Source organism: Scatophagus argus, chromosome 3 (genome assembly GCF_020382885.2).
Source record: "Scatophagus argus isolate fScaArg1 chromosome 3, fScaArg1.pri, whole genome shotgun sequence".
Classification (NCBI taxonomy): domain Eukaryota; kingdom Metazoa; phylum Chordata; class Actinopteri; family Scatophagidae; genus Scatophagus; species Scatophagus argus.
Genome location: NC_058495.1, coordinates 24625212 through 24653188, shown reverse-complemented (window position 1 = coordinate 24653188; position 27977 = coordinate 24625212). Strand labels below are relative to the sequence as shown.

Below are 27977 nucleotides of genomic sequence, written 5' to 3'. Positions count from 1 at the left end.
TCTAAATGAGAGTGTGTGTGCGCAGGTACATCTCTGCGTGTGTATTGCACCATCAATGCAGAATTGGTCCAGAAGAGCTCAGTCTGTGTATACGACAGCAGAAACGACGCAGCAGCAGGTGGCTTGTAAAGGATCACAAATCATTTTTTCTTCTAAGAACAATCAATCAGTGAGCTGATCCAGTGTGGAAGGGGTCGCTCGTGCTGAAGAGCTCACACCGACTGTGAGGCTTCTTGGACTCATAGTTTCGGTTTTGCGGCACATCTGCTGCTTGGCTCAGTCTGGTCTCAGACAAGCTGCGATGAACCCACTTTACACCAGAGTCCACACCAGAGCTAAAGGAGGCGTGAGAGGGCGACAGTGGGCTTGTATTCACCGCATGGACACAAACATGATTACAACATCATGATTATCATGACTAAATAAAACAGGAACATCACTGGCTTCCCAACTGGGTGTGACGTCAGAAAGTCGTACTCATCAAGCACATGTGAAGTACATCCGAAACTCGAAGAAACCTTCCCCTTTGGACAGATGAATGTGTAAAGCCTTCCAGTGCCAAAGTCCAAGGCCATGTGAGCGGAGGGAGCTTTCAGTTCTTTGTTATTGGTATTCTTTGTTGATTAGTTTTTAATATTCAAAACCAAGTGTGACTGTGTTGACACTTTTCGTCTTCAGTCATTACAAGCATCCAACAAAACGGGTTATGGTGAGAAACGTCATGGCAACAAGCTGTTATTGATGTCGCTGCACTGTTTTGCCAACCATTACTTCTTTTTATTATTATTATTATTATTATTAATTTTGGAACATTTGTCTTGGTTCACACATTTGAATCAATCCACTCCTCTGAGTTTAAAACAAAAATCCTGATTCATTACTTAACCAACAAAAACATCTCTTCATTGCAATCCAATGAAGAGATGTTTTTGTTGGGGTTTTTTTGAAAGTGAAAGTACAGTTCATCTCCTCCAGCAGTAAATAAGAATGTATCTGTCATTGTTCTGTTTCCATACAGTTGATAGATCTTGATTTCTCCTCCATCTTCACTGCCTTCCCCAACAACATAAAGCATCTCTGTTGGGTTCTAAAGAAGATTTTTCATCGTTCTGTAATTGTTCAGTAGGTTATATTTAAGCTATTTCTTACTAACATTTGATGTGTCTCTCTCAGGCTTGACATCTGATGTTCTTTATATTAATGCAGCAAACTCTGGCAGATTCTTTCAATAAATCAGTTTTCTAACTGTGTGTTCAATTTGTTGTTGCCGTTGTTGTTTCTGTTGTTGTTGTTGTGGAGACCAGTTCCTGTATAAACACTGACCTTGGAGGGACAAGTAGTCCTCATGGGGACCAAAGCCTGGTCTTAATGAGACAAAACGTCATTAGAGGTAGTTGAATGTTTGTGTTGGACATGAACCGGTTACAGTAAAGGTTAGAGTTTGGTTTAGTCTGTCCACAATGAATGGCAGTCAGTGCAGGGTGTGTGTGTGTTCTTTGTTTATTGTCGTTACTGCGTTACTGCTGATGCTAATTGCTAGCACAGAGAATAATGAAGTAATTTGCTTGTGTGTGTGTGTGTGTGTGTGCGCATTCTCTATCGTTTCGCTGACATTAGCACTGATGCTAATTGCCAGTTTGCAGAATAATGAAGTACTTCTGGTCTGTGTGTGTGTGTGTGTGTGTGTGTCTACATCTCTGCATCAATTCTCGTGTGTGTATTTGTGTAACCATGTGTATCCACAGTTTTGTGTGTGTTTGTGTGTGAGTACCATCAGTCACTGTCCTGTCATTAACACTGGTGCTAATTGCTAGCAGATAGTGTAATGGAGTGGTCCCTCGGGACGGCGCAATAACCTCAGACTTCAATAGTCTAACACACACCCCTCACTCCAACACTCTGTGTGTGTGTGTGTGTGTGTGTGTGTTGATACGTATTCCTGCAGTTGTGAGGACAAAAATCTGTTTACACCATCAGACTGTAAGGACTCACCTTACTTATGGGGACAAAAGGCAAGATTAAATGTCAGGGTGTGTGTGTGTGTGTGTGATTTAAAAGAAAGAAGTCACTGTGAGATCCTCACAGAATAAACTTAAAACGTTCACTTTTAACTACTTTTAACTTTTAAACTATACTGGTTTGTAGCAGTTTGACATGTTTAATGTCTATTCCTGCCAAATCAGATTGACATATTGGAGTTTCAAAAGTTGCACAAATACTACAGTACCCATGAGCCTCTGCAGCTGTTGCTGAAGTCCAGCCTCCCTGATGGAGGGCTGAGCTCTTGCAGGGGTGGATTGCACGTGACTGTGGTTAAAATGTGGATCACAGTGAAACTGATTAATCAGTAACAACAAGCTAACGAGCACTCTGAACCTGACAAGGTTTGTTCACATAGAAAAACATGGCAGGGAAGACAAGATGCTTCTTGAGCAAACATGTCAGTCAAGTAAGAAATGAATGAAGAAGCCCGTCATGCTCTTCAGTTCACCGTCAGTCAACCAGCAGAGCTTCATGTCTCTGATAGTTTGGACGATGCTTAACTAGCTTAAACCATCAAAGCTAACTCCATGTGCTTTCAACCACATTAGCAGGTCTTCATCTGCAGACATAATAGGATTGCATCTCAGCGTTGGCTTATGAGTTAAGCGTGAAGTCCATTCTCCATCTTGGTAAAAGAATTTAGGGTTTGCTTATGACATTTGGAGCTTTCAATCATATTACACAAACCAATATTCACATTAAGTCCTAAAAGTTCTATGGATGAAGTCATTCTTTAAGTTTGAGGCCACTGACTTGATCTGAGTAAAAATTGACTTTAAACATTGTGGTTTATTCAGTCTGCAGCAGGCAGTACAATATCTTAGTATCAGCACAAAATATAAATATTGATTTGGTGTACTGGCTCATTTCCAAGTATTGCAATATCAGACTACAGTAGAAAAACTTATTGATGTTACCGGGAATGTAAAATGTGATTAATAAATGTTCCATGAAAGAGCACATTTGATCAAATAAGCATGGCAGTGGTAACAAAATTAAAGAAAAACAAGCTTGAGCTGCTGATGTTTCAGTCTTCTGCCTGCAGTGTCAACGTGTTGGAGATTTAGACTGAGAGCATCAAACCACACACGTCAATTATTGCTTTGGAAAGTGTTTGGGCTTAATGATTCCTCAGGGGGGAGTCCTGCAATTCTGATGAGACAGCCAAAGCAGATTAGCATATCATGCGGATGCTCTTGTTCTGGACTGCAATTTGTGGATCTCTTACAAGAAAACAAACCTGACATGTGTGTCATTGTGTGTGTGTCATCTGTCAGCATTTCAATAACGTGGACAGGCATCAACCTGCAGTGCCTGTACTGCACTGCAGCATATTTAAAAGTATTTACACTTAATATACATTTTATGATTTGTCAGAAATATGGTTAAGATTTGATTATATTAGGCATAAGAATTATTACGTTACTTTTAGGGTGAAAGTGGTTTGCGTTAAAGTCTTTACTTTTTTAAGGTTGACAGCTGAAAGCTGCTCCTGATTGGGTCGGATGGGTGTATGGGCGGGAACTCGATACTGTGGCTCCACCTCCCAATTACTACTGCACAGACTCTGGCTCCAAATGATGTCACCAGAACAAGATGGCAGCTCTCGTATCCAGGACATTTTGGCTTCACCTTTGTACAGCGGGAGGAAGCTGAGACGTCTTGTTAACAACTCAGCATAATTCAGACAGCAAAGAAGTTTCCTCCTAAAGGAAACTTCTTGGACTACACAGACTTTTGAGAGAAAAGCGTCGCATTGCGTAATGAGGGTCTTAAAAGTCACGATCCCCAACAGAAGGTGGACTGGTTTTGGACAGTTCACCCAAATCACTAAACACACTCAGACGGTGAAAACATCTGTCTGATGCTTCTGCCTCCACCACAATAAAAATGTTTGTAAGGAGTGTGTAATTCTTACAGCTGACGCCATCTTGTTTTCATTCTTTAACCAGCTTAGGATTGAGGACATTTTGATGGACATTTTGATTATAGTTCTGACAAGGACGGGAATTTTTCTTTGTAAGCCTGTGATTATTTAAATCAGCATTTCATGCCAAAAGACGGAGCCTCTAACCAGCAATCAACAGTTTTGTGCTCAGTGAATTGCTGGTCATTATGTCAAACATCAGTGTGATATTCACAGATGAAAGACCACAGAATGACTTCATCCGCCAATCAGACCACAGTATTGAACTGAGCAATTTATTAAACATTTCAAATGAAACTTTTTTTTCTGATCTGACCTGACAAGTGATACTGGCTAATTCCTGAACATACATGATAGATATGCTCAGTACAAATATGTCTGCATGAAAACACAGCCAGTAACTCACAGACCTGCGGTGTAATAAGGTAAAGAAGGCCAATCCCAGCACTCCTGTTAGTGTGGATGTGCTTATCTGTAAGAGCAAACAAATGTGTTGCTTCAATAAGAGACGATGTGTGCAAGTCTGAAGAAACATCAGCTCTGAATGAAAAGACTGAAAAACAGCCGAAGCACCAACTGTAATCGATCACAGAGACGCAAATAAATGAGCAGAAATGAAGAGTGTGTGTGTGTGTGTGTGTGCGTGCGAGTGTGTGTGTGTTTCCTTCAGAGACCTCTAGAAAGAAAATGAATTGTGAGTAATTGTGTTGAGCTCCTCTGCTCTGACTGCACTGTCAGCTAAGCATCAATCACCTGCTCACTCTCTCTCTCTCTCTCACACACACACACACACACACACACACACACACTAAATACAGAAACACAAGCCTGTGTGTGTGTGTTTCAGAGTGGAACATCAGTCTTTAATCACAGCCTCTTAGTGTCTTTGGTCCTGAACAATCTGAACCGTCTGAACAGATGATTTACCACTGAACACACATTTCATTCAAACACTTGTGAGAAGAGTCGGGTCTTGCTTGAAACGCCACGCCGGTTTCATGAAAATGTGAGCACCAGATGTTGCTTCGCAGAGTTATTGTTCTTCCACAGGCTCAGTTTCCTCTGCATTATCGCAGTAGGGGAGGACGGTGTTGACCCGCACTGGTTCTGGTCCTGGTTGGTAGCAGGACTGACGACGGCCGACCGGCGACGGTCGACCGGCGACGGCCTCACACCAGAGGTGTCTGTGCAAAGATCTGCTTGTGCTCAGCTCCCATTTTACTGAAGTATCAGAGCTGCTGAAACAAACAAATTTGTATTTCCTGCTATTCAAACTGAAACTTTCCATCAAACCACACCAGCAGGGGGCTTTTATTGTGACGCAGCTACAGGAAACACAATGTGTTTTTCACCCACCTGGCAGAAACATATTTGGTCAGCAGACCAGTCATAAATATAGCAGGATGGAGTGGAAAGAGCAGGAATAGCCCCAGTGAGCCGCCAGCTGCACCTCCAACACGCCACTGAAGTAAACAACACCTTTTACTCCGCCGTGCTGTGCAGTGAAAAACCATTCGCGCCGTGCCAGCGTGAGCAGCATAAAGTTGCTCGCGGCTCAGCTCGGCGGAAGTGTCACCCCGTTCATAAGTGGTTGCTTTCCAGCTCTGAGCGAAGCCTTCTTGATGCAAACCTCCTCCACTGAAATTCACGAATCACACGTCCTCACTGTAATTACGGCCGTGTGAACCGGGCCGCATCGATCTTGGGATGTGTTTGTTTGAGAAGTTCAAGTAGTTTGCTTTTAACAAGCTGAATTAATTAGAAAATTAGTAATTAGTAAAATAAAGTTGTTGTTGTTGTTTGTTTTTTTTTGGATTTGGTCCTCACAAACACAGAAGTACAAGAGCACCTCACACACACACACACACACAGTCAGGACAGGCTGCCCGTTGTTATTGTTTATGTGACTGCGTGAACTGTTGCTCCGTGAGGAATAATACCACCTGGACGGACAGACAGATGGACAGACAGACACACACCAGCGTCTGTTGTCACCCTCAGCTGTGGTGAGTCCCTCCGTGTGGTGGGATTCCTGTTTATGTTCATTTGTTCTGCATTTCGTGCACATTTTCTGAAGTAGTTTTGTTGTTGACCGCATTTCTTCTGACATGGAGGGTAAATAATGAGTTTAATCTCCAGCTGGTCCGCCAATGAACTGCAAATATAAATATAACTGGAGGAGCCTGAAGCAGAGCGGAGCTGACAAGGAGAAAAAACATGACTGTAATGTTCCCTTAGCTTTAAAAATTCAAATATGTCAGAATGTGCCTAAAGCCATCATACAAGCCCATCTGTAACCGTAAAGATTTGCTTAATTTACCATCTTACAATTTATCCACGCACACACTGACTTTGTTGATACGTCCTCCGCTATTGTGAAATAGGCTGTTTACATTTGACCCACTTTAGAAATAACACAAGCTGAGTTTATTATTTCACACCCCCACAGTTCTACTCGAAGTTTGACGTTTCACAAACCAGACATTTTCACAGCAGCTGCTTAAATGTCCCTAAACACATATGAACCAATGATGCTGTGAAGTCTAGAGATTTCATTTTACCATCTAACGACCTCACAGGATATTAAAAATGACACTCAAACGCCTTCAAACAAATGAGCTAACTTGACCAGAGAAGCTCCTGTGGGTTTGCATCCATTTGCATTTGGCCATTTGAAGGCAACAATTGACTGTTTCAAAAAGGAAGATGATTTTTAATGTGAAAGCAGATTAGATTGAAATTAGAGACCATTTGACTCTGTTTATTTTCATTCTGTGGGTTTTTCTGTGTCAGTGAAATAATGAGTCAAAGAGGCGTTTCATTCATTCAAATGTTTGCTTAATGTTTAAAGTTTGCTTAAACTTCAGCCACGAGTGGAGGTAAGCAGCATGTTTGTGCTGATGGTGGCGCCAGAAGAAAGGCCATCAATCAAAAGAGTTTACCCTCTGCACGGTGGCCATTTCAGGGCACATTTACACCCTCAGACTTTTCATCTGTGTGCCGATGAAAGGTGGCAAAAGGCAGGTAGGGCAGGATATAATATGATCTAACTGTAAATGTGGCCCAGCAATACAATTTGAAAGTGATGTCCTGTTACGTTACTGTGCAGCATCCATCCTGCTCTGCTGCTTGCGTTCTTCCAGCACACGGATGAACAGTGATGTAAATAATGGATACGTCTTGAAGGACGGGATGGATGTGCCCTCACTTTCAAATTGAGCCCCCCTCTTTTAGTAACTGAAGCTAACAATACGAATCAGCCAAAGTGAACTGAGCTTACTGCAAAACTACTGAATCGGCTTCATGAAAACAGATCGGTTTGTGGCAAATTCTGCAAAACTGGAAGCAAATTCGGCTTTTGGCCTCTGTTTAACTCTGATGTTGTTCAGACACACACACACACACACTGACCTAATTTCCTACAGTTTGTTGTACTTGCTCTAAGTTGTTTTCTATTAGTGGTTTTAATCTGAATTTATGTTCTTTGTTCTGTGAAGAATTACTTTGAGTTGCCTGCAGCGTTAAAATAATGGACCCATGAAAATAAATGAAAAGCTTATAATATAAAATCTCACGTCAGAGTTTTTTTTTGCCCAGCTTGGCTCACGCTGTATTTCCAGATCCATCATTTAGAAAGAATTGAAAAGACAAAGGAGGGAGGACGGCTGAGGTCTGATCATCTCATCGTCTGAATCTTATTACAAACAAAGCAGAGCAGGAAAAGAAAGCAACCACCAACAAAAGATGTTTATCTTCTGTGACCTAAAAACAAAGCTGGACAGTTTGCATCGGAGGCTGACGTTTTCTTGGACGAGAATTATAACATAACATAACAACACATCAGTTTTTATATATAAATATGCAGTTCTTATATGAATAAACACAGTTTTATTTATTTTGAACGTACTGCTAGTTGTTCTGTGGCTGTTCTCTCTCCTGTGTGCTCTGGCGGCTGGCGGCTGACCAGTGACCTGTGCAGGAAATGCATCATAGGAACGCGGCGGGAATTTTTATGTCCTCTGTGGTGGACCTGTGATGGGACAGCAGTGTTTCAGTAGGACGGCTTGGGAAATTCACCCCTGAATACCCATGATCGAGCATTTTCTTTCTTCCTGGTCAAATCCACCTTGTTTACGGTGTCGTAATTTAAACGCAACACGTTACTGTTACCTTCCGACTAACAGCAAAACTTCGTTCAAAGAAAACAGATTTTTTTTTAAATTATATTTTAAATAATCACAATAATTGGGGGGGGGGGGCATGTTGGGACAAACATGGGCAGCACAGTGGTGCAGTGATTAGCACTGTCGCCTCATAGCAAGAGAATTCCAGGTTCGAATCCCGGTCTGGACCCTTCCCTTCCCACAATCCCAAAAACATGCACATTAGGTTGATTGGCTGCTCTACATTGCCCCCTAGCTGTGAGTGTGAGAGTGTGTGGTTGTTTGTCTTTGTGTGTTGGCCCTGTGATTGACTGGCGACCAGTCCAGGGTGAACCCCGCCTCTCGCGCGTAGGCTCCAGCTCCCCCGCGACCCTGATGGATAAGCGGTATAGAAAATGGATGTATGGATGTTCAAACATAGCTCTCCATCTGATGCACACAACATCCAGCGGTCGTCATGACAACCTCTCTGGAAAACTTCAGAGGTAGCTGCTCTGAGAGAAGCACCATTCTAAGAAGTACCAGTTGGCTTTCCTCTTGTCCGTATCTCCATCTGAGAGAGCCGATCTTCAGCTCGACACTGTGTGTGTGTGTGTGTGTGTGTGTGTGTGTGTGTGTGTTATAAAAAGGCCAAGCGGTTGCCTTGGATGTGAATGTCAGTGGCAGCTTGTCTCCTCTCCTCTCCTCACCTTGTCACCACACCTTGTCTTTCATCCCCCCCTCCGTCTCTCTCTCTTAATCTTCTCTCTCACCGTCTCTCTTTGTCTGTGCCTCAAATCCTTCCTCATTCTGCAGCTTTTCTTTTCGTTGTTTCAGTGTGTCTGCCCTCTATTTCACCGCTGTCTATAAGGGCTTCCAGTCTGTCTCTCTCTCTCACACACACACACTCTCTCTCTCACACACACACACACACACACACTGTCTTCACTCATTTGCAGCGACATCAACTCATCATTTATGTTAACGTACTTTAAGGAACAACATTACTCGTCATCTTTTTTCTCTCGACAGCTGCAGCTCACAGGGACCAGCGGATCAATAGATGAGGTGATCGACTGATCCGTCCATCTCGTTTCATTCGGAGTCGACTGCTGCTCGTTTCCTCATCCTGAGAAATGGCAGCGAGGCCCGAGATGTCATTTGTTCTGCCTGTAACAGCCCCTGCTCAACGTAAAGGACAGAGAGAAGAGAATTAATCGGCTGAGCAGTCAGGGATGGAAATGACTGCATTTATCTACGTAGAGGGTCTGCCATAGACGAGACAGCGCGCAAAGAAAAGACACTATTACACCTCGGCTATTTGGGAGAAAAGGAGGCTACATAAAGCCAGGCGTTTTAAGTAAAACAAAGTTGGCATGGTGCTCAGATAAATTACAACAGAACACGCAAAGAAAACTACAAAGGAAAAGAGCTAATGGAGGCTGTTTAAACTGAAGAAATAATGTGGTAACTTTTCTGCAAAAAACCATATCAGACACACTTTTATGTGTATTATCATGCATGACTTTATACGTGCGCAGAAGGACCTTCTTCAGACCTCAGAACCAGGGTAATCATGAATCTGGTCACCAACCGGCTCTCACAAGGTGTAATCATGCGCATTTGGAGCAGGTTGAGTTTGTAATTACAAGCCAATCATGTGCAACATCAGCTCAGAATGCAAGATAATCTACCAATGTGATGCCCACAGAGCCGATCCAATAGACTGCAAACAGAGATACGAGCAGCAGCTACACAGTGTCTGCATTTTCTCTTTTCGAAAATATATTGATGCTTCTCATCTTGGTTGAGGTCATGGAGAGATGAAAGCACTTTTTTGGGGGGTAGGTTTTGATAAATGAATAAATGGAAGGTGCAGTTTTTCATGGGACGCTGGAGGTGAAGGTTTGTTCGTGGCTGTTGCAGAGTGTTACAGGTTTGAAGTGGGTAAGTCTTGATGCTTAATTCATAAACTTGATGGATGAGGATGAGTTGTGATCCTGCTCCATGTTAGCAGTTCGGTCGGGTTTGGCGAGGTTTTGAATTTCTCTGTCACGTCCTATTTTATGTTCCTCCACAAGTGTGCAACCCCATGAATTACTCTGAGGAGAGGCCGTCCAAAGGTGTGCATCGTTATCCCCCTTTGCACAAACTCATCCAGACAACAAAGACACAGACAGGGCGCATCCACGTTCCCCTCGCTTTCATCTTTTCCTCACGTCGCCTTTGGGCGGGACTAAGACAGTTAGAGAGATGATGAAAGAGGAACTGAACCAACTGTTTTAGAGAAACGACGCGTCCTCTCTTCCAAGCAGACACAGCTGTCATCATGAGCTGGAGCTGATATTTGCTAAAATGGTGTAATGAGGGTGCAGTTACTGTCTGAGTCTAACAGCCTGCATGTTTGCTCTTAAACTTCAGTTTCACTTCAACGCCAAATTAAAACTCATAAAATGCTCTTAACAAGCTGAGTGACAAACATTCCAATATGCTCGCACAAGCTTCAGCAGATCAGTTTAGCCAGTTTGTGAGTGGTGTTCAGACACCAAATGTGGTTCAGAATTTCTTCTGGCATAAAGTTTTTAATCAATTAATTATTGGCATCTGTCATTCATTGGTATTTTGTTTGTGCATAAATAATCAGGGTTATGATGAGAATGTTTCTGTGACAGGAAAGGGACAAATAAAAACAGTTTGTTACGCCTGAATACAAAACACAAATGCAAATAATTTCCTGAGCAAATACGGGGGCTCTCTGCACATCCCTACATGAGACTGACTTTGGGATGCACAGAGGAAAAGTGCGACTTGTTGCGCCACTGACACACACACACACATACACACACACACACACACAGATATTAAAGTGAAACTCCACCCAAAAGAGCATAAAACCCTCCCCTGAACTGGAGCGGATAGAAGTCACAGTATCAGACTTCAATAAAGAAAGTTCAATATGAACAGCAGCTCACGCGTAACAGACTGTAATGTGAGGACAGAACACAGACGTGGACGTCTCTGACCTCATCTCTGCAGCCAGGCAAACACTGAGCTCAGCACAGCAGATCTTCGGACTGACGACAGTGTGTCAATCCACACACACACACACACACACACTGATGTACAAAGTGCGTCTTCTCTTTGGTCTGTTGCAATCCCCAGCTGTCTATATGTTGTGAGGTTGCTGACTGATCAAAGAACTCGTTTTCACCGTTTGCTTCCTGAGCATACGGAGATACAGTGAGCTGTACAGACAGACAGACAGACTCTCAGCGGGCTCAGAGCATAACGCTTGCTGTAGTGGAGGTCGCAGTGAGTGTGGATCGCACATTTGAACGCTTCTCTGAGGCTGAACAGGCTTTTGGTGGGAAAGTATCGCATTAAAACATTAAAACAACGAGGCAGTATTGATCAGGGCATGTTGTGTCAGTGAGATGATGAAATATGCTCCAGCGCCAGTCTGAGTAATAAATTCACCACTTTGAAGGCTTATTACAAAACACTGCACAGGGGTATACAGTATATTATATACCGTATAACTCTATGAAGTTATCGCTGCATCGCATCACCCATGTTGCAAAGTAATCTGTCAGAAATGTACGCTTGCACTTGTTTGACTGACCATCGCAGCATCTCGACACGTTACTTCACATTAAGGTAAAAGTTGAGCCAATTTCAACTTCTTTGCAGGACTTTTTTTAGTCGGAGCCCATCAAGACACCCGTTCACATCAAAACAGTGTTTTCACTGAAATAAAGAAGCCGTGTTACTTTTTAGAAGAAGAAGAAGAAGAATCAGCTTTGACAGTATATATATTTTTACATACACACACTGAATTCATCTTCTGCATTTATCCCATCCTTAGTTGAACACACACATGCAACAACCAGCAAATTACATGCAGTGAAACACACACAGGAGCAGTGGGCAGCGTCAAGTGCCCGGGTAGCATATTGGGGGGTTAACTGCCTTGCTCAAGGGCACATCAGCCGGCTAATGGAGGGGGGCATCTTCCGCATTAATCACTCCAACACACCCAAATTTTTCCTGAATCAAACCAGTGACCCTCCGATCACTAGCTGCTTCTCCAACCTGTAGGCCACGGCTGCCCCCAGGATGTGTCAGAAGTGGGAGCTCATGTTAGTCTGAACTGGTTGATGTCTTAGTGAGAATTTGGTTTAAGTCGTCGCTTTGAAGCTGTTTAGATTAACCTGATGTGTGGCTGTCGGTCATCAGCTGCAGTACAAAACTTTAAAGGCTACAGTAACCTCCATATATGACAAACGATGCCTGGTACTGCACACACACACACACACACACACACACACACACACACACACACATACACACAGAGTTCTGAAGTCCTCAGCAGAAATGCTTCTCTCAGCATTTCTCTCAGAGTAATTAACTAAGATCTCTCATATCTCTCTCACCTCCTTACCTCCTCATGCGCTCTCTTCCTGTCTCCATCTTTTTCCCGCCAGACACATTTTGGTCTTACGGCTCCCATCTGATGTCAAGACACAAAGGAGAAATTACTGACTTTCTGCACAATCCTCAGAATTCACTGTGTGGGACTGAAAACATTAGAAGATGATTGCTATGAGACTGTCTGTCTCTCTCTCCCCCTCAGTGCACAAAGCAAAGCTCCATAAAGACATGGTTGGATGAGTTTGGTGTGGAAGAACTTGACTGGCCCACACAGAGCCCTGACCTCAACCCCATCCAACACCTTTGGGATGAACTGGAACGCAGATTGTGAGCCAGGCCTTTTGGTCCAACATCAGTGTGTGACCTCACAAATGCTCTACTGCATGAATGGGCACAAATTCCCACAGAAACACTCCAACATGTTGTGGAAAGCCTTCACAGAAGAGTGGAAGCTGTTAGAGCTGCAGCTGTCTATGAATTTAGAATGTGATGCCATTAAAGTCCCTGTTGTGTCCCAATACTTTAGTCTATATGGTGTAGATGGCGCAACAATAAGCTTCAAGCTGGCTTCCTTCATTTTTGACTCCCTTCAAAGGTCAGTACTTTCAAGAGGCTTGTTGTAGCTCCTGACGGAGTTGTGTTGTGTACATTATGCTGAATTTACCACGTGAGTCAGTGGTATGCAGGTGATTCAACCCCCTTCACAGAGTTTGACCTGATTTTTAAAAGCCACTGGCCTTTAATTGTCAGTCGCAGCTCAGCTTTTGTTTAAGAGTTGACACAGCTCGGGGACATGAGACGGTAGTCCCAGCAGACACACACACACATGCACTTGTTGTCGCTGCCATCCCAGTTCAGTCGACCTCACCTTGTTGAACCTACTTATCAATACTCCCCTCCCATCACATTTATCAATACCCCTTACTGCTTGATAACATCATCAGATTCACCAGTCGGTACCCGCCACTGGTGTATCAAATTATAGCTCTTTGTTATCAATACCCAGGACCGTGTGTATTCAATTAGGAAGAAGGGCGGATCGATAGGCAGCAGCTAATGCAGCCAGTCCTGAAGCCTTATCAATGCCAGCCGCCATCCTGACAAATGATAAGGGAGACAGATCAATAGGTTGTGCTGATGATAACGTCACCTTCCCCGGGTGTTACCCCTGGAACTGCAGCCGCATGCTGAGAGACTTTAATGGTGCTGTTTCTAATCCAACTGTTGTGGTGTTGTGTTTTATTTTTTAATCTGGATTAATTTAAAATCCAGACTAGTTTTCAGTAAAATTTCAGGTCTTGTTTTCTTGTTTTCACCAACTTTATTTATTTATTTATTTCACCATTTTACACCATCATTGATATGTACGGTTGCCATGGATACAGATGTTTTTTGTGGTTTCCTCCAGTTGTTTTGTCGAGCGAACCTTCAAATTTTTGCAAGTTAAAGGACTGTGCACAGGAGCTCTCTCTTCCATATGGATGGTCCTTCCTACACTCCTGTCTGAAGGTGAGCGAGATTTTAGCTTTTCATAACTTTATTAATCCATCCATCCATCCATTTTCTATACCGCTTATCCGTCAGGGTCGTGGGGGAGCTGGAGCCTATCCCAGCTGACTACAGGCGAGAGGCGGGGTACACCCTGGACTGGTCGCCAGTCAATCGAGGGGGGCCAACACACAAAGACAGACAACCACACACTCTTACACTCACACCTAGGGGCAATTTAAAGTAGCCAGTTAACCTAATGTGCATGTTTTTGGTATTGTGGGAGGAAGCCGGAGAACCCGGAGAAAACCCACGCAGGCACAGGGAGAACATGCAAACTCCACATAGAAGGGCCCAGACTGGGATTCGAACGTGGAACCCTCTTGCTATGAGGTGACAGTGCTAACCACTGCACGACCGTGCCGCCCACTTTATTAATCATTAATCAAATTAATCATTTGTCATATATTTCATTTTAAAATGTTACTTTTTGTTTTATTTGTTAATTCTTTGTTGTGTGGGAAAATGTTTGTCAAATAAAAAAATTTGGATTATCATCAATACCTCTGAAAAGCAAGACCTTCTTCAGACATGATTTGATTTAAAAAACAGGATAATAATTTTAGTGACTGAGGGGAAGAATCGTAAAAAACCATCTGGGATTCAGAATCGTGAAAGAGAGAAAGTTCAAGGGAAGACCTGGACAAATCAGAAAGAATAAGAATAAAAGATCTTTGATCATAACCAAATGATCGGATCATGTTGTGAATAAATTAGATTTACATTATGCTGGCCATTCAAATGAATACAAAAAACATGAATTTGTGCAACACTTAGTGTTACGTCCTTATAGAGACTGATGTCTCAGCACCTCCAGTCTCATTTTAAGTCAGTGGTTTCTCTTCTACTCTACAGCACACAGAGATGAAACCAACTCAGCCCTGCTAAGGGTTACTGTGGATCAAACAGCCATGAGAAAGCTCCACCCCTTACATCCAACGAAAACCAAGGAACACCGGTTGTTCTTGTTTTTAATTGAGATGAGGCACAGACACAGATGGTAAGTTCCACCATCACAATAAAATCACAACACTGACAGAAACCAACGACTCGATGGGATACTCTCAGTAGCAGATGGAAACCTAAAGACGACAGGAGAAAGAACTGGCCGCCTTTACTGAGAAGGAAAATGGCTTCACAATCAGACAAGGATCTCTCTTGTCCAGTCTGCCATGACATCTTTAAAGATCCTGTTGTCCTGTCCTGTAGCCACAGCTTCTGCAGAGACTGTCTGCAGACCTGGTGGAGAGAGAAACCTGTACAGGAGTGTCCAGTTTGTAAGAAAATACCTTTGATGAGTGATCCACCTCGTAACCTGGCATTAAAGAACCTGTGTGAGACCTTCTTACTGGAGAGAGATCAGAGAGCTTCAGCAAAGTCTGAGGTTCTCTGCAGTCTGCACTCTAAGAAATTCAAACTCTTCTGTCTGGACCACCAGCAACCAGTGTGTGTCATCTGCAGAGACTCTAAAACACACACCAAACACAGATTCAGACCAACTGACGAAGCTGCACAGGATTTTAAAAAGGAGCTCCAAAAAATCCTAAAGCCTTTACAGAAGAAACTGAAGGTCTTTGAACGTGTTAAAGGAAACTGTGATCAAACAGCAGAACACATTAAAGTCCAGGCCCAACACACAGAGAGGCAGATTAAGGAGCAGTTTAAGAAGCTTCACCAGTTTCTGCAAGAGGAAGAGGAGGCCAGGATCACTGCTCTGAGGGAGGAAGAGGAGCAGAAGAGTCAGATGATGAAGGAGAAGACTGAGGCTCTGAGCAGAGAGATAGCAGCTCTTTCAGACACAATCAGAACCACAGAGGACGAGCTGAGAGCTGAAGACGTCTCATTCCTACAGAACTACAAGGCAGCAGTGAAAAGAGTCCAGCAGCGCCCCCTGCTGGATGATCCAGAGCTGGTCTCAGGAGTTCTGATAGACGTGGCCAAACACCTGGGCAACCTGACCTTCAACATCTGGAACAAGATGAAGGAGATGGTCTCCTACACTCCTGTGATTCTGGATCCAAACACTGCTCATCCAGAACTCATCCTGTCTGAAGATCTGACCAGTGTGAGACCTGGAGAGAAACAGAAGCTCCCTGAAAACCCAGAGAGGTTTGGGTTTCATCGTGTTGTCCTGGGCTCTGAGGGTTTTAACTCAGGGACTCACTGCTGGGATGCTGAGGTTGTGGATGAACAGTATTGGGCTCTGGGTGTGGTACAGGAGTCTGTCCAGAGAAAGAAAAAAATACTGACTGGATTCTGGGAAAATTGTCTCCTTGAAGGAAAATACACAGCAGCCTCTCCACCACTTTCATCTAAAGTTCTCCCAGTGAAAAACCTTAAGAGGATCAGAGTTTGTCTGGACTTTGACAAAGGAAAACTGTCATTTTATGATCTCGATACAAACACACACATACACACCTTCAAACACACTTTCAGTGACAGGGTGTTTCCATACATTGGTACCCTTAAAAAACCTTCAATTAAGATATTACCAGTGACAGTCTCTGTAACAGTGGAACAGCCGACTGTGTCAAAAGGCTTCTGGTCTGCTTTCTGGTCTTAGTTCGTCATGTTATATATAGTTATTGTCAGGTTAAGAAAAGCCATCTTTTGGCATCTAAACTGGTTGGAAACAAAAATCTTTTATGAAATTTGAAATCGCTTGAACTTTTTGTCCTTTTATATCCAAAGGTGTTCGGCACAGGGCAAATGTCTGTAACTGAATGAACATCCTGGATATTTCCTGTTCTTCTGCATTCACAACATGATCACACAATACGTCACAAACGATGTGGAGTTGACAGCAGAGCAGCTTGCTGGGTGTTACTGTGTGTTTTGAATTCTTTTAAATAGATTTTTTTCAGTCTTTCAGTCTTTGTAAGTGAAAGTGAAATCATTCTCAGTGTTGGTGGATGCTGGAATTGCTTTTGCATTTTGTTTATGAATTTGTGATTTTGTAACAATAAAAACTTAAAGTACATTAAACTTTAGTGCTGCAGTAATTTGACAACTGTTTTGTTAATCAATTAATCTTTTTAAAGTGAAAATGTTAAACCCTCCCCAGTTTCAGCTTTTCATTTGTGAGAATTTGCTGCTGCCAAAATGGGGCTAATAGCAGCCAGTCAGGGCAACTGGGAAAGACAGGACCAGGAACACTAAAACCAGCAGAGTATAGACAGAGCCATGAAGAGGTGGACGGAGCCTGGCAGGACCCAAACGAGGCTGACAACTGCTGGTCAAAGTAACTGGACTAAACAGAACCAGGTAGGACCAAACAGGACTGAACAGAGCAGAGATGGACAGCATTCCAACAATATTCCAACAGTTTTGTCACGTTTACTTCCATAAATGTCCTGAATACTTCTTCCACGATATGCCAACACATTGTGGATGACTGCCTAAATGATACAACATATGTGTTGATTTTCTTCTTCAGCTAACTGTAAACCCCATCAAGTCTCACCCGTGTAGGAAAGAATAAATAATATTTAACAAATAAGTGAATATCACCACAGCCATGAATGAACAAAATCAGTGGCAGCCCTGATGCATTTCAACAAAAGTGGGCCGACTACAGATAATTAAATAAATCAGAAAACACACACTCATGTTAGTGGTGTGATTCAGGAACCACGTCAGACAGGTCACCAAAACTAATAATCTATGAAACAGGACAATGTGTCACTTTACCAGCTCCAAGAATTCATAAACCCTGTTAGGTGGTATCATTAGCTACACTAGAACTCCATCTTTAGCTAACTGTTGTTTCATTTAAATTATGTTTTTATCTTTTATGTTGATTGTCGTGAGGCCAGAGTTTGACAGGCTTCACCGAGACTTTTGATTTCTTCTTGAAGTCAAACCCACTGGGGGCGCTATAGGACATGGTGGTCTTATGTAAAGGATGTGCTGATGCAGAAAGAGCAGAAGAAGAAGAAGAAGAAGAAGAAGAAGAAGAAAAGTGTGGTGACTCACAGGGTGTGTCTCCACAGGTTGTTACTTTATGTTTCTACAGATACAGGACTCAACAAATATTCACCAGCAGACCAAACTCCACAGAGACAGACCACAGGTAGGAGAAAGTTCTGGGATTACTGCAGTACTGGAATACTGCTGATACCACATTATAAACGGGAGATATTATCAAGAGGAGCTACGAAACAAACTGAAAGCAAAACCTTCAACTGTCTTGACTGATCCTGTCGGGCCGATTCCTGTCTTCCTGCTGTGTTTCGAGCTTCACTCAGAGACAAATGTTTTCTCAGTCAGAAGAGGATCTTTCCTGTCCAATCTGTCATGACATCTTTAAAGATCCTGTTGTCCTGTCGTGCAGCCACAGCTTCTGCAGAGACTGTCTGCAGACCTGGTGGAGAGAGAAACCTGTACAGGAGTGTCCAGTTTGTAAGGAAATACCTTTGATGAGTGATCCACCTCGTAACCTGGCATTAAAGAACCTGTGTGAGACCTTCTTACTGAAGAGAGATCAGAGAGCTTCAGTAAAATCTGAGGTTCTCTGCAGTCTGCACTCTGAGAAACTCAAACTCTTCTGTCTGGACCACCAGCAACCAGTGTGTGTCATCTGCAGAGACTCTGAAACACACACCAACCACAGATTCAGACCAACTGATGAAGCTGCACAGGATTTTAAAAAGGAGCTTCAAGAAGCCCTGAAGCCTTTACAGGAGAAACTGAAGGTCTTTGAACGTGTTAAAGAAAACTGTGATCAAACAGCAGAACACATTAAAGTCCAGGCCCAACACACAGAGAGACAGATTAAGGAGCAGTTTAAGAAGCTTCACCAGTTTCTGCAAGAGGAAGAGGAGGCCAGGATCACTGCTCTGAGGGAGGAAGAGGAGCAGAAGAGTCAGATGATGAAGGAGAAGACTGAGGCTCTGAGCAGAGAGATAGCAGCTCTTTCAGACACAATCAGAACCACAGAGGACGAGCTGAGAGCTGAAGACGTCTCATTCCTACAGAACTACAAGGCAGCAGTGAAAAGAGTCCAGCAGCGCCCCCTGCTGGATGATCCACAGCTCGTCTCAGGAGCTCTGATAGACGTGGCCAAACATCTGGGCAACCTGACCTTCAACATCTGGAACAAGATGAAGGAGGTGGTCTCCTACACTCCTGTGATTCTGGATCCAAACACTGCTCATCCAGAACTCATCCTGTCTGAAGATCTGACCAGTGTGAGACATGGACTGAGACAGAAACTTCCTGAAAACCCTGAGAGGTTTGAGCTTCATCGTGTTGTCCTGGGCTCAGAGGGTTTTAACTCAGGGACTCACTGCTGGGATGCTGAGGTTATGGATGAACAGTATTGGGCTCTGGGAGTGATACAGGAATCTGTCCAGAGAAAGGAAAAAATACTGACTGGATTCTGGGAAATTTGTCTCTCTGATGGAAAATACACAGCAGGCTCTCCACCTCTTCCATCTAAAGTTCTCCCAGTGAAAAACCTTAAGAGGATCAGAGTTTGTCTGGACTTTGACAAAGGAAAACTGTCATTTTATGATCTCGATGCAAACACACACATACACACCTTCAAACACACTTTCAGTGACAGGGTGTTTCCATACATTGACACCCTTAAAAAACCTTCAAATAAGATATTACCAGTGACAGTCTCTGTAACAGTGGAACAGCCGACTGTGTCAAAAGGCTTCTGGTCTGATTTCCGGTCTTAGTTCGTCATGCTATATATAGTTATTGTCAGGTAAAAAGAACAGCCAACTTTTGGCTTCTAAATTGGTTGGAAACAAAAATCTTTTATGAAATTTGAAATAGCTTGAACTTTTTGTCCTTTTATATCCAAAGATGTTCAGCACAGGACAAATGTCTGTAACTGAATGAACATCCTGGATATTTCCTGTTCTTCTGCATTCACAACATGATCACACAATACGTCACAAACGATGTGGAGTTGACAGCAGAGCAGCTTGCTGGGTGTTACTGTGTGTTTTGAATTGTTTTAAATAGATTTTTTTTTCTTTCAGTCTTTGTAAGTGAAAGTGAAATCATTCTCAGTGTTGGTGGATGATGGAATTGCTTTTGCATTTTGTTTATGAATTTGTGATTTTGTAACAATAAAAACTTAAAGTACATTAAACTTTAGAGCTGCAGTAATTTGACAACTGTTTTGTTCATCAATTAATCTTTTTAAAGTGAAAATGTTAAACCCTCCCCAGTTTCCGCTTTTCATTTGTGAGAATTTGCTGCTGCCAAAATGGGGCTAATAGCAGCCAGTCAGGGCAACTGGGAAAGACAGGACCAGGAACACTAAAACCAGCAGAGTATAGACAGAGCCATGAAGAGGTGGACGGAGCCTGGCAGGACCCAAACGAGGCTGACAACTGCTGGTCAAAGTAACTGGACTAAACAGAACCAGGTAGGACCAAACAGGACTGAACAGAGCAGAGATGGACAGCATTCCAACAATACTCCAACAGTTTTGTCACGTTTACTTCCATAAATGTCCTGAATACTTCTTCCATGATATGCCAATACATTGTGGATGACTGCCTAAATGATACAACGTATGTGTCGATTTTCTTCTTCAGCTAACTGTAAAGCCCATCAAGTCCCACCTGTGTAGGAAAGAATAAATAATATTTAACAAATAAGTGAATATCACCATGAATGAACAAAATCAGTGGCAGCCCTGATGCATTTCAACAAAAGTGGGTCAACTACAGATAATTAAATAAATCAGAAAACACACACTCATGTTAGTGGTGTGATTCAGGAGCCACGTCAGACAGGTCACCAAAACTAATAATCTATGAAACAGGACAATGTGTCACTTTACCAGCTCCAAGAATTCATAAACCCTGTTAGCTGGTATCATTAGCTACACTGGAACTCCATCTTTAGCTAACTGTTGTTTCATTTAAATTATGTTTTTATCTTTTATGTTGATTGTTGTGAGGCCAGAGTTTGACAGGCTTCACCGAGACTTTTGATTTCTTCTTGAAGTCAAACCCACTGGGGGCGCCATAGGACATGGTGGTCTTATGTAAAGGATGTGCTGATGTAGAAAGAGAAGAAGAAGAAGAAGAAGAGGAAAAGTGTGGTGAAGCACAGAATGTGTCTCTACAGCAAATGATGTGTCTCTTTTTCAGTAAAAGTTCAAGTCTTGTTTTCACCATCTTTATTTATTTCACCATTTTACACCATCATTGATATGATATGTACGGTTGCCATGGATACAGATGTTTTTTGTGGTTTCCTCCGGTTGTTTTGTCGAGCAAAGAGAGAACTGACCTCCAACTTGTAAAAACCTTTCAAAACCTTCAGGTTTTTGCAAGTTAAAGGACTGTGCACAGGAGTTCCCTCTTCCCTATGGATGGTCCTTCCTACACTCCTGTCTGAAGGTGAGCGAGATTTTAGCATTTCATAACGTGTCCATTAAGCAAATTAATCATTTGTCATATATTTCATTTTAAAATGTTACTTTTTGTTTTATTTTGTCATTTTTTGTTGTGGGGAAAAACGTTTGTCAAAGAAAAGGTGGCCACGTGATTGATGAGTCAGCAAGAAACAAGATGGCAGCGGAGTGACACGCAGGGATTGTTTGCTCAGAGCCAAGATGGTGGATGGTCACATGGTGTTGCTTACGTGGTAAACCAAAAGGTCGAAGGGCGAAGATCCCCGAGCATCACGTGCTCCATGAGGAGGTTCGTGATCGCATGCTCGGGCCTCTGCCTCAATGCCCGGTGTAAGAGTGAGAGGGACAGAGATAGGGACAGAAGAAGAACAAAGAGCCCAACAAAGATCACCACCTCAGTTCTTTTGAGTCTCACACTATCACCACACAATAACGGAGTCAGTAAACCAAAGTTTATCTGATCAGGTTTTGGTCTTTAAACTGATGACACATGAGCTCACTGAACTGATGAGGGTGGACGATCTGGAGTCAAATAGATGCAGCACTTACAAGTGAAAAGTAATACATTAACAACCCTATTGTAACAATGCCTCTGCCCAGACATAAGCCTCTTACTTTGAGTTGCTCCGATCCTTTGGAGTTTGTAAAGTAATACTCCGCTTGAATGTCCACAGCGCTGTCCTCGGCGGGGTGCTGACGGTCTGTTACCTCGCTCCTCTGGCGATGCGGAGTATCGATGTGTTCCTCGGCGGCACTGGGAAAGGGGGAAAAAAAAGACTAACTTTGTTCTAGACTAACTTTAAAAGACTAACTTTTGCCACTAACGTGGCTCTTGTTAAGGTGAACTCAGCTGATTGTGCAATGATCCTTGTCCAAAAAGAAAGGAAAGGAAAAAGGAAAAAGAAAAGAAAAGAAAAACACAGCAGTCTATTTTTTGGCCCGCAAGTTGCAAACTGTAACCCAGAATTCTAAAGATGATGGTAGTCAAACGTTTGAATGTTGCTCCCTTTCGGTGACCTGGACACCTGGGAGAGCCTGGCGTAGCTCTCACTGTCACAGCGACGCACTTTGAAAAAGCGACGTATGAGGATCACGGTGCCTTTTAAGTGACATCACCTCGGACCCCCGTGGAGATGGCTGGACCACAGACAATGTCCGTGCTGGATCTGTGTTCGAATTCTGATTTTACCACTAGGTGTAAATCATAGGGCGGGGTCTCTAACGGTCAGGCACTCTGGTTCAGGCTTCTGGGGAGACATGTTGGCCTCTCTGTTCTCCTTAGCACATGGCTAGAGATCCCAACATGGCTGAGGGGAGGAATTGTAAAAACCATGAAAATCCATCTGAGATGCAGACTCGTGAAAGAAAGACAGTTCAAGGGAAGACCTGGACAAATCAGAAAGAAGAAGAAGAAGAATAAAAGATCTTTGATCATAACCAAATGATCAGATCATGTTGTGAATAAATTAGATTTACATTATGCTGGCCATTCAAATGAATACAACAAACATGAATTTGTGCAACACTTAGTGTTACATCCTCCTGTAAAGACTGATGTCTCGGCACCTCCAGTCTCATTTTAAGTTCAGCACGAAGTGAATAAGCCAGTGGTTTCTCTTCTACTCTACAGCACACAGAGATGAAACCAACTCACCCCTGCTAAGGGTTACTGTGGATCAAACAGCCATGAGAAAACTCCACCCCTTACATCCAACGAAAACCAAGGAACACCGGTTATTCTTGTTTTTAATTGAGATGAGGCACAGATGGTAAGTTCCACCATCACAATAAAATCACAACACTGACAGAAACCAACGACTCGATGGGATACTCTCAGTAGCAGATGGAAACCTAAAGATGACAGGAGAAAGAACTGGCAGCCTTTACTGAGAAGGAAAATGGCTTCACAATCAGACGAGGATCTCTCTTGTCCAGTCTGCCATGACATCTTTAAAGATCCTGTTGTCCTGTCCTGTAGCCACAGCTTCTGCAGAGACTGTCTGCAGACCTGGTGGAGAGAGAAACCTGTACAGGAGTGTCCAGTTTGTAAAGAAATACCTTTGATGAGTGATCCACCTCGTAACCTGGCATTAAAGAACCTGTGCGAGACCTTCTTACTGGAGAGAGATCAGAGAACTTCAGCAAAGTCTGAGGCTCTCTGCTATCTGCATTCTAAGAAACTCAAACTCTTCTGTCTGGACCACCAGCAACCAGTGTGTGTCGTCTGCAGAGACTCTAAAACACACACCAAACACAGATTCAGACCAACTGATGAAGCTGCACAGGATTTTAAAAAGGAGCTCCAAAAAATCCTGAAGCCTTCAAAGGAGAAACTGAAGGTCTTTGAACGTGTTAAAGAAAACTGTGATCAAACAGCAGAACACATTAAAGTCCAGGCCCAACACACAGAGAGGCAGATTAAGGAGCAGTTTAAGAAGCTTCACCAGTTTCTACAAGAGGAAGAGGAGGCCAGGATCACTGCTCTGAGAGAGGAAGAGGAGCAGAAGAGTCAGATGATGAAGGAGAAGACTGAGGCTCTGAGCAGAGAGATAGCAGCTCTTTCAGACACAATCAGAACCACAGAGGACGAGCTGAGAGCTGAAGACGTCTCATTCCTACAGAACTACAAGGCAGCAGTGAAAACAGTCCAGCAGCGCCCCCTGCTGGATGATCCACAGCTCGTCTCAGGAGCTCTGATAGACGTGGCCAAACACCTGGGCAACCTGACCTTCAACATCTGGAACAAGATGAAGGAGATGGTCTCCTACACTCCTGTGATTCTGGATCCAAACACTGCTCATCCAGAACTCATCCTGTCTGAAGATCTGACCAGTGTGAGACATGGAGAGAAACAGAAGCTTCCTGAAAACCCTGAGAGGTTTGGGTTTCATTGTGTTGTCCTGGGCTCTGAGGGTTTTAACTCAGGGACTCACTGCTGGGATGCTGAGGTTGTGGATGAACAGTATTGGGCTCTGGGAGTGATACAGGAGTCTGTCCAGAGAAAGGAAGAAATACTGACTGGATTCTGGGAAATCTGTCTCCTTGAAGGAAAATACACAGCAGGCTCTCCACCACTTCCATCTAAAGTTCTCCCAGTGAAAAACCTTAAGAGGATCAGAGTTTGTCTGGACTTTGACAAAGGAAAACTGTCATTTTATGATCTCGATGCAAACACACACATACACACCTTCAAACACACTTTCAGTGACAGGGTGTTTCCATACACTGACACCGATAAAAAACCTTCAATGACGATATTACCAGTGACAGTCTCTGTAACAGTGGAACAGCCGACTGTGTCAAAAGCCGTCTGGTCTGGTTTCCGGTCTTAGTTCGACATGCTATATATAGTTATTGTCAGGTTAAGAAAAGCCTTCTTTTGGCTTCTAAACTGGTTGGAAACAAAAATCTTTTATGAAATTTGAAATAGCTTGAACTTTTTGTCCTTTTATATCCAAAGATGTTCAGCACAGGACAAATGTCTGTAACTGAATGAACATCCTGGATATTTCCTGTTCTTCTGCATTCACAACATGATCACACAATACGTCACAAAGGATGTGGAGTTGACAGCAGAGCAGCTTGCTGGGTGTTACTGTGTGTTTTGAATTGTTTTAAATAGATTTTTTTTTCTTTCAGTCTTTGTAAGTGAAAGTGAAATCATTCTCAGTGTTGGTGGATGCTGGAATTGCTTTTGCATTTTGTTTATGAATTTGTGATTTTGTAACAATAAAAACTTAAAGTACATTAAACTTTAGAGCTGCAGCAATTTGACAGCTGTTTTGTTAATCAATTAATCTTTTCAAAGTAAAAATGTTAAACCCTCCCCAGTTTCCGCTTTTCATTTGTGAGAATTTGCTGCTGCCAAAATGGAGCTAATAGCAGCCAGTCAGGGCAACTGGGAAAGACAGGACCAGGAACGCTAAAACCAGCAGAGTATAGACAGAGCCATGAAGAGGTGGACGGAGCCTGGCAGGACCCAAACCAGGCTGACAACTGCTGGTCAAGGTAACTGGACTAAACAGAACCAGGTAGGACCAAACAGGACTGAACAGAGCAGAGATGGACAGCATTCCAACAATATTCCAACAGTTTTGTCACGTTTACTTCCATAAATGTCCTGAATACTTCTTCCACGATATGCCAACACATTGTGGATGACTGCCTAAATGATACAACGTATGTGTCGATTTTCTTCTTCACCTAATTCTAAATGACGTCAAGTCTCACCTTTGAGGGAGAGAATAAATAATATTTAGCAAATAAGTGAATATCACCACAGCCATGAATGAACAAAATCAGTGGCAGCCCTGATGCATTTCAACAAAAGTGGGCCGACTACAGATAATTAAATAAATCAGAAAACACACACTCATGTTAGTGGTGTGATTCAGGAACCACGTCAGACAGGTCACCAAAACTAATAATCTATGAAACAGGACAATGTGTCACTTTACCAGCTCCAAGAATTCATAAAACCTGTTAGCTGGTATCACTATGTTGTGCACTGGTAGGAGCAATTTGGTTATTGGCAAAAGAGTCAATGATTATGGGGTATAATCATTAAAGCAAAAATCAGTGTATGCTTTATACACATAAAAATCGGGGCACCACCCTGTCACCAGGGGCCAATAGCCAAATTAATTAATAGGAAAACAGTCTCTTAAAATTGTGAAGGATGATTCCGAGCACTGGCTGTCATGAATTCAGCTGTTATTACAAGTACATACACAATAACCACAGACAACGACAGGTTAAACTATAACAGGATTTATTAACCAGCAACAACCATCCATAGATAAGTGTCACTTGTAATAAACACTATCATAATCTAAGTTTTATCAACACACATTAACTATTAATTAAAGATAACACAGGTACAGCAGCAAGGGTATATCTATACATGGGTATACATATATACAGGAGTGTGTGTGTGTGTGTGTGTGTGTGTGTGGGTGTGTGTGAGAGAGACAGATGACAACAAACAAGGTGGAGGCTAACAAGCTAGCCAGGTAGCGGCTAACAAGATAGCGGCTAAAAACAAACAAGATGGCGGTTAGCAAGATAGCAGCTAATAACATAGCAGCTAATAACAACAAGCTACTGGCTGACTACAATTAAGATGGTGGATGGCCACATGAGTGGAGAACTACAACCAAAATGGCGAGCGGGGAAACTACAACCAAAATGGTGGAGGACTACATGAGGGGGCATCAGCACACGAGATGAACAACCACATGAGTGGATGATTCAGCAAACAAAACAGCTAGTCAACACGAAAGTGATGACTCGTAATGTTGCTTATGTGGTCACAGAAGAGAACAAATGGGCGAAGCCTTTGAGCGCCGCGTACCCCTTGGTTACGGTTCGTGATCGCATGCTCAGACTTTCGCCTCATCGTTCAGAAGGAAGAGTGTGAGGAAAGATAGAAATGAAAATACAAGAAACACAACCCAAATAAAGAATCCACTCCAATTCTTTGGAGTCTCGCGTATCACCACACAATAGCGGAGTCAGTAAACCGGAGCTTATCTGCTCAGCTATTGGTCCTTTAACCAGTGACACGCGGTCTCGCTGAAACGGCGGAAATGACCGACTGGAAACAAAATCAATAAATGCTGCACTTAAAGTTACAGGAAATCATGTGTAAACAATCCTACTTAACACTGTCTCTGACAGACATAAGCCTCTTACTTTGCGTTGCTCCGATCTTTCGGAGTTTGAAATAATGATCCGCTTAAACGTTCGCAGCGTCGTCCTCGGCGGGATGCTGGCGGTCCGTTATCTCAGATGATGCGGAGTGTTGATCTCTCGGCGGCAGCAGAGAAAATCACCGGTGAAGAAGTTAACAAACTTTGTTTCGTCCTTAACAAAGTCGGCGCGCTGCTCGTTAACGTGCGATCAGCTGATTGCCCAGCGATCCACGTCGGAAGAAGAAAAAAGGAAAAGTTACAGAAAATTACAGCAGTCTGTTTCTCGGCCTGCTAGTTGCAGAACTGTGACCCGGGATCTAAGATGATGATAATCAAACGTCTGATTGTTGCTCCCTTTTGGCGGTTTGGACACTCGGAGAGCCTGGAGAAGCTCTCACTGTCACAGCACGCACGGGAAAAAGCAGAATCTGATGGTTGCAGTGACCTTTTATTACCTGAGTGATGTCACCTTGGACCCCCGTGGAGATGGCTGGCACACAGCCAATGTCCGTGCCGTTTCTGAGTTTAAACTCAGGAATTTATGACTAGGTGCACGTCATGAGTGGGGTCTCTAACTGTTAGTCACTCTAATTCAGGCTTTATGGGTTACATGTAGGCCGCTCTATTGTTCTCCAGAGCGCATGGTCAGAGATCCCAACAATTAGCTACACTAGAACTCCATCTTTAGCTAACTGTTGTTTCATTTAAATTATGTGTTTATCTTTTATGTTGATTGTTGTGAGGCCAGAGTTTGACAGGCTTCACCGAGACTTTTGATTTCTTCTTGAAGTCAAACCCACTGGGGG

The 27977-nt window shown here is 43.0% G+C and overlaps 3 protein-coding genes across 3 annotated transcripts; all 3 read left to right on the top strand.

The window, feature by feature from the left end:
- The first annotated feature begins 15010 nt into the window (after positions 1 to 15010).
- Positions 15011 to 17805, top strand: LOC124056980 (E3 ubiquitin-protein ligase TRIM35-like). Its single transcript, XM_046384979.1, has one exon. It carries the CDS (start codon positions 15221 to 15223, stop codon positions 16652 to 16654), a length of 1434 nt encoding a protein of 477 aa, XP_046240935.1. The 5' UTR covers positions 15011 to 15220; the 3' UTR covers positions 16655 to 17805.
- Positions 17806 to 18036: 231 nt separating this feature from the next.
- Positions 18037 to 20522, top strand: LOC124056979 (nuclear factor 7, brain-like). Its single transcript, XM_046384978.1, has 2 exons — positions 18037 to 18163; positions 18425 to 20522. The coding sequence occupies exon 2, from the start codon at positions 18510 to 18512 to the stop codon at positions 19776 to 19778; it is 1269 nt and encodes a 422-aa protein (XP_046240934.1). The 5' UTR covers positions 18037 to 18163; positions 18425 to 18509; the 3' UTR covers positions 19779 to 20522.
- A 653-nt stretch (positions 20523 to 21175) lies between these two features.
- Positions 21176 to 25955, top strand: LOC124056978 (E3 ubiquitin-protein ligase TRIM35-like). Its single transcript, XM_046384976.1, has 2 exons — positions 21176 to 21464; positions 23109 to 25955. Exon 2 carries the CDS (start codon positions 23377 to 23379, stop codon positions 24808 to 24810), a length of 1434 nt encoding a protein of 477 aa, XP_046240932.1. The 5' UTR covers positions 21176 to 21464; positions 23109 to 23376; the 3' UTR covers positions 24811 to 25955.
- Positions 25956 to 27977: the final 2022 nt, after the last annotated feature.

Excerpts from the sequence above, each read along its gene's own strand:
- LOC124056978 (XM_046384976.1), top strand. The coding sequence starts at position 23,377 with ATGGCTTCACAATCAGACGAGGATCTCTCTTGTCCAGTCTGCCATGAC.
- LOC124056979 (XM_046384978.1), top strand. The coding sequence starts at position 18,510 with ATGAGTGATCCACCTCGTAACCTGGCATTAAAGAACCTGTGTGAGACC.
- LOC124056980 (XM_046384979.1), top strand. The coding sequence starts at position 15,221 with ATGGCTTCACAATCAGACAAGGATCTCTCTTGTCCAGTCTGCCATGAC.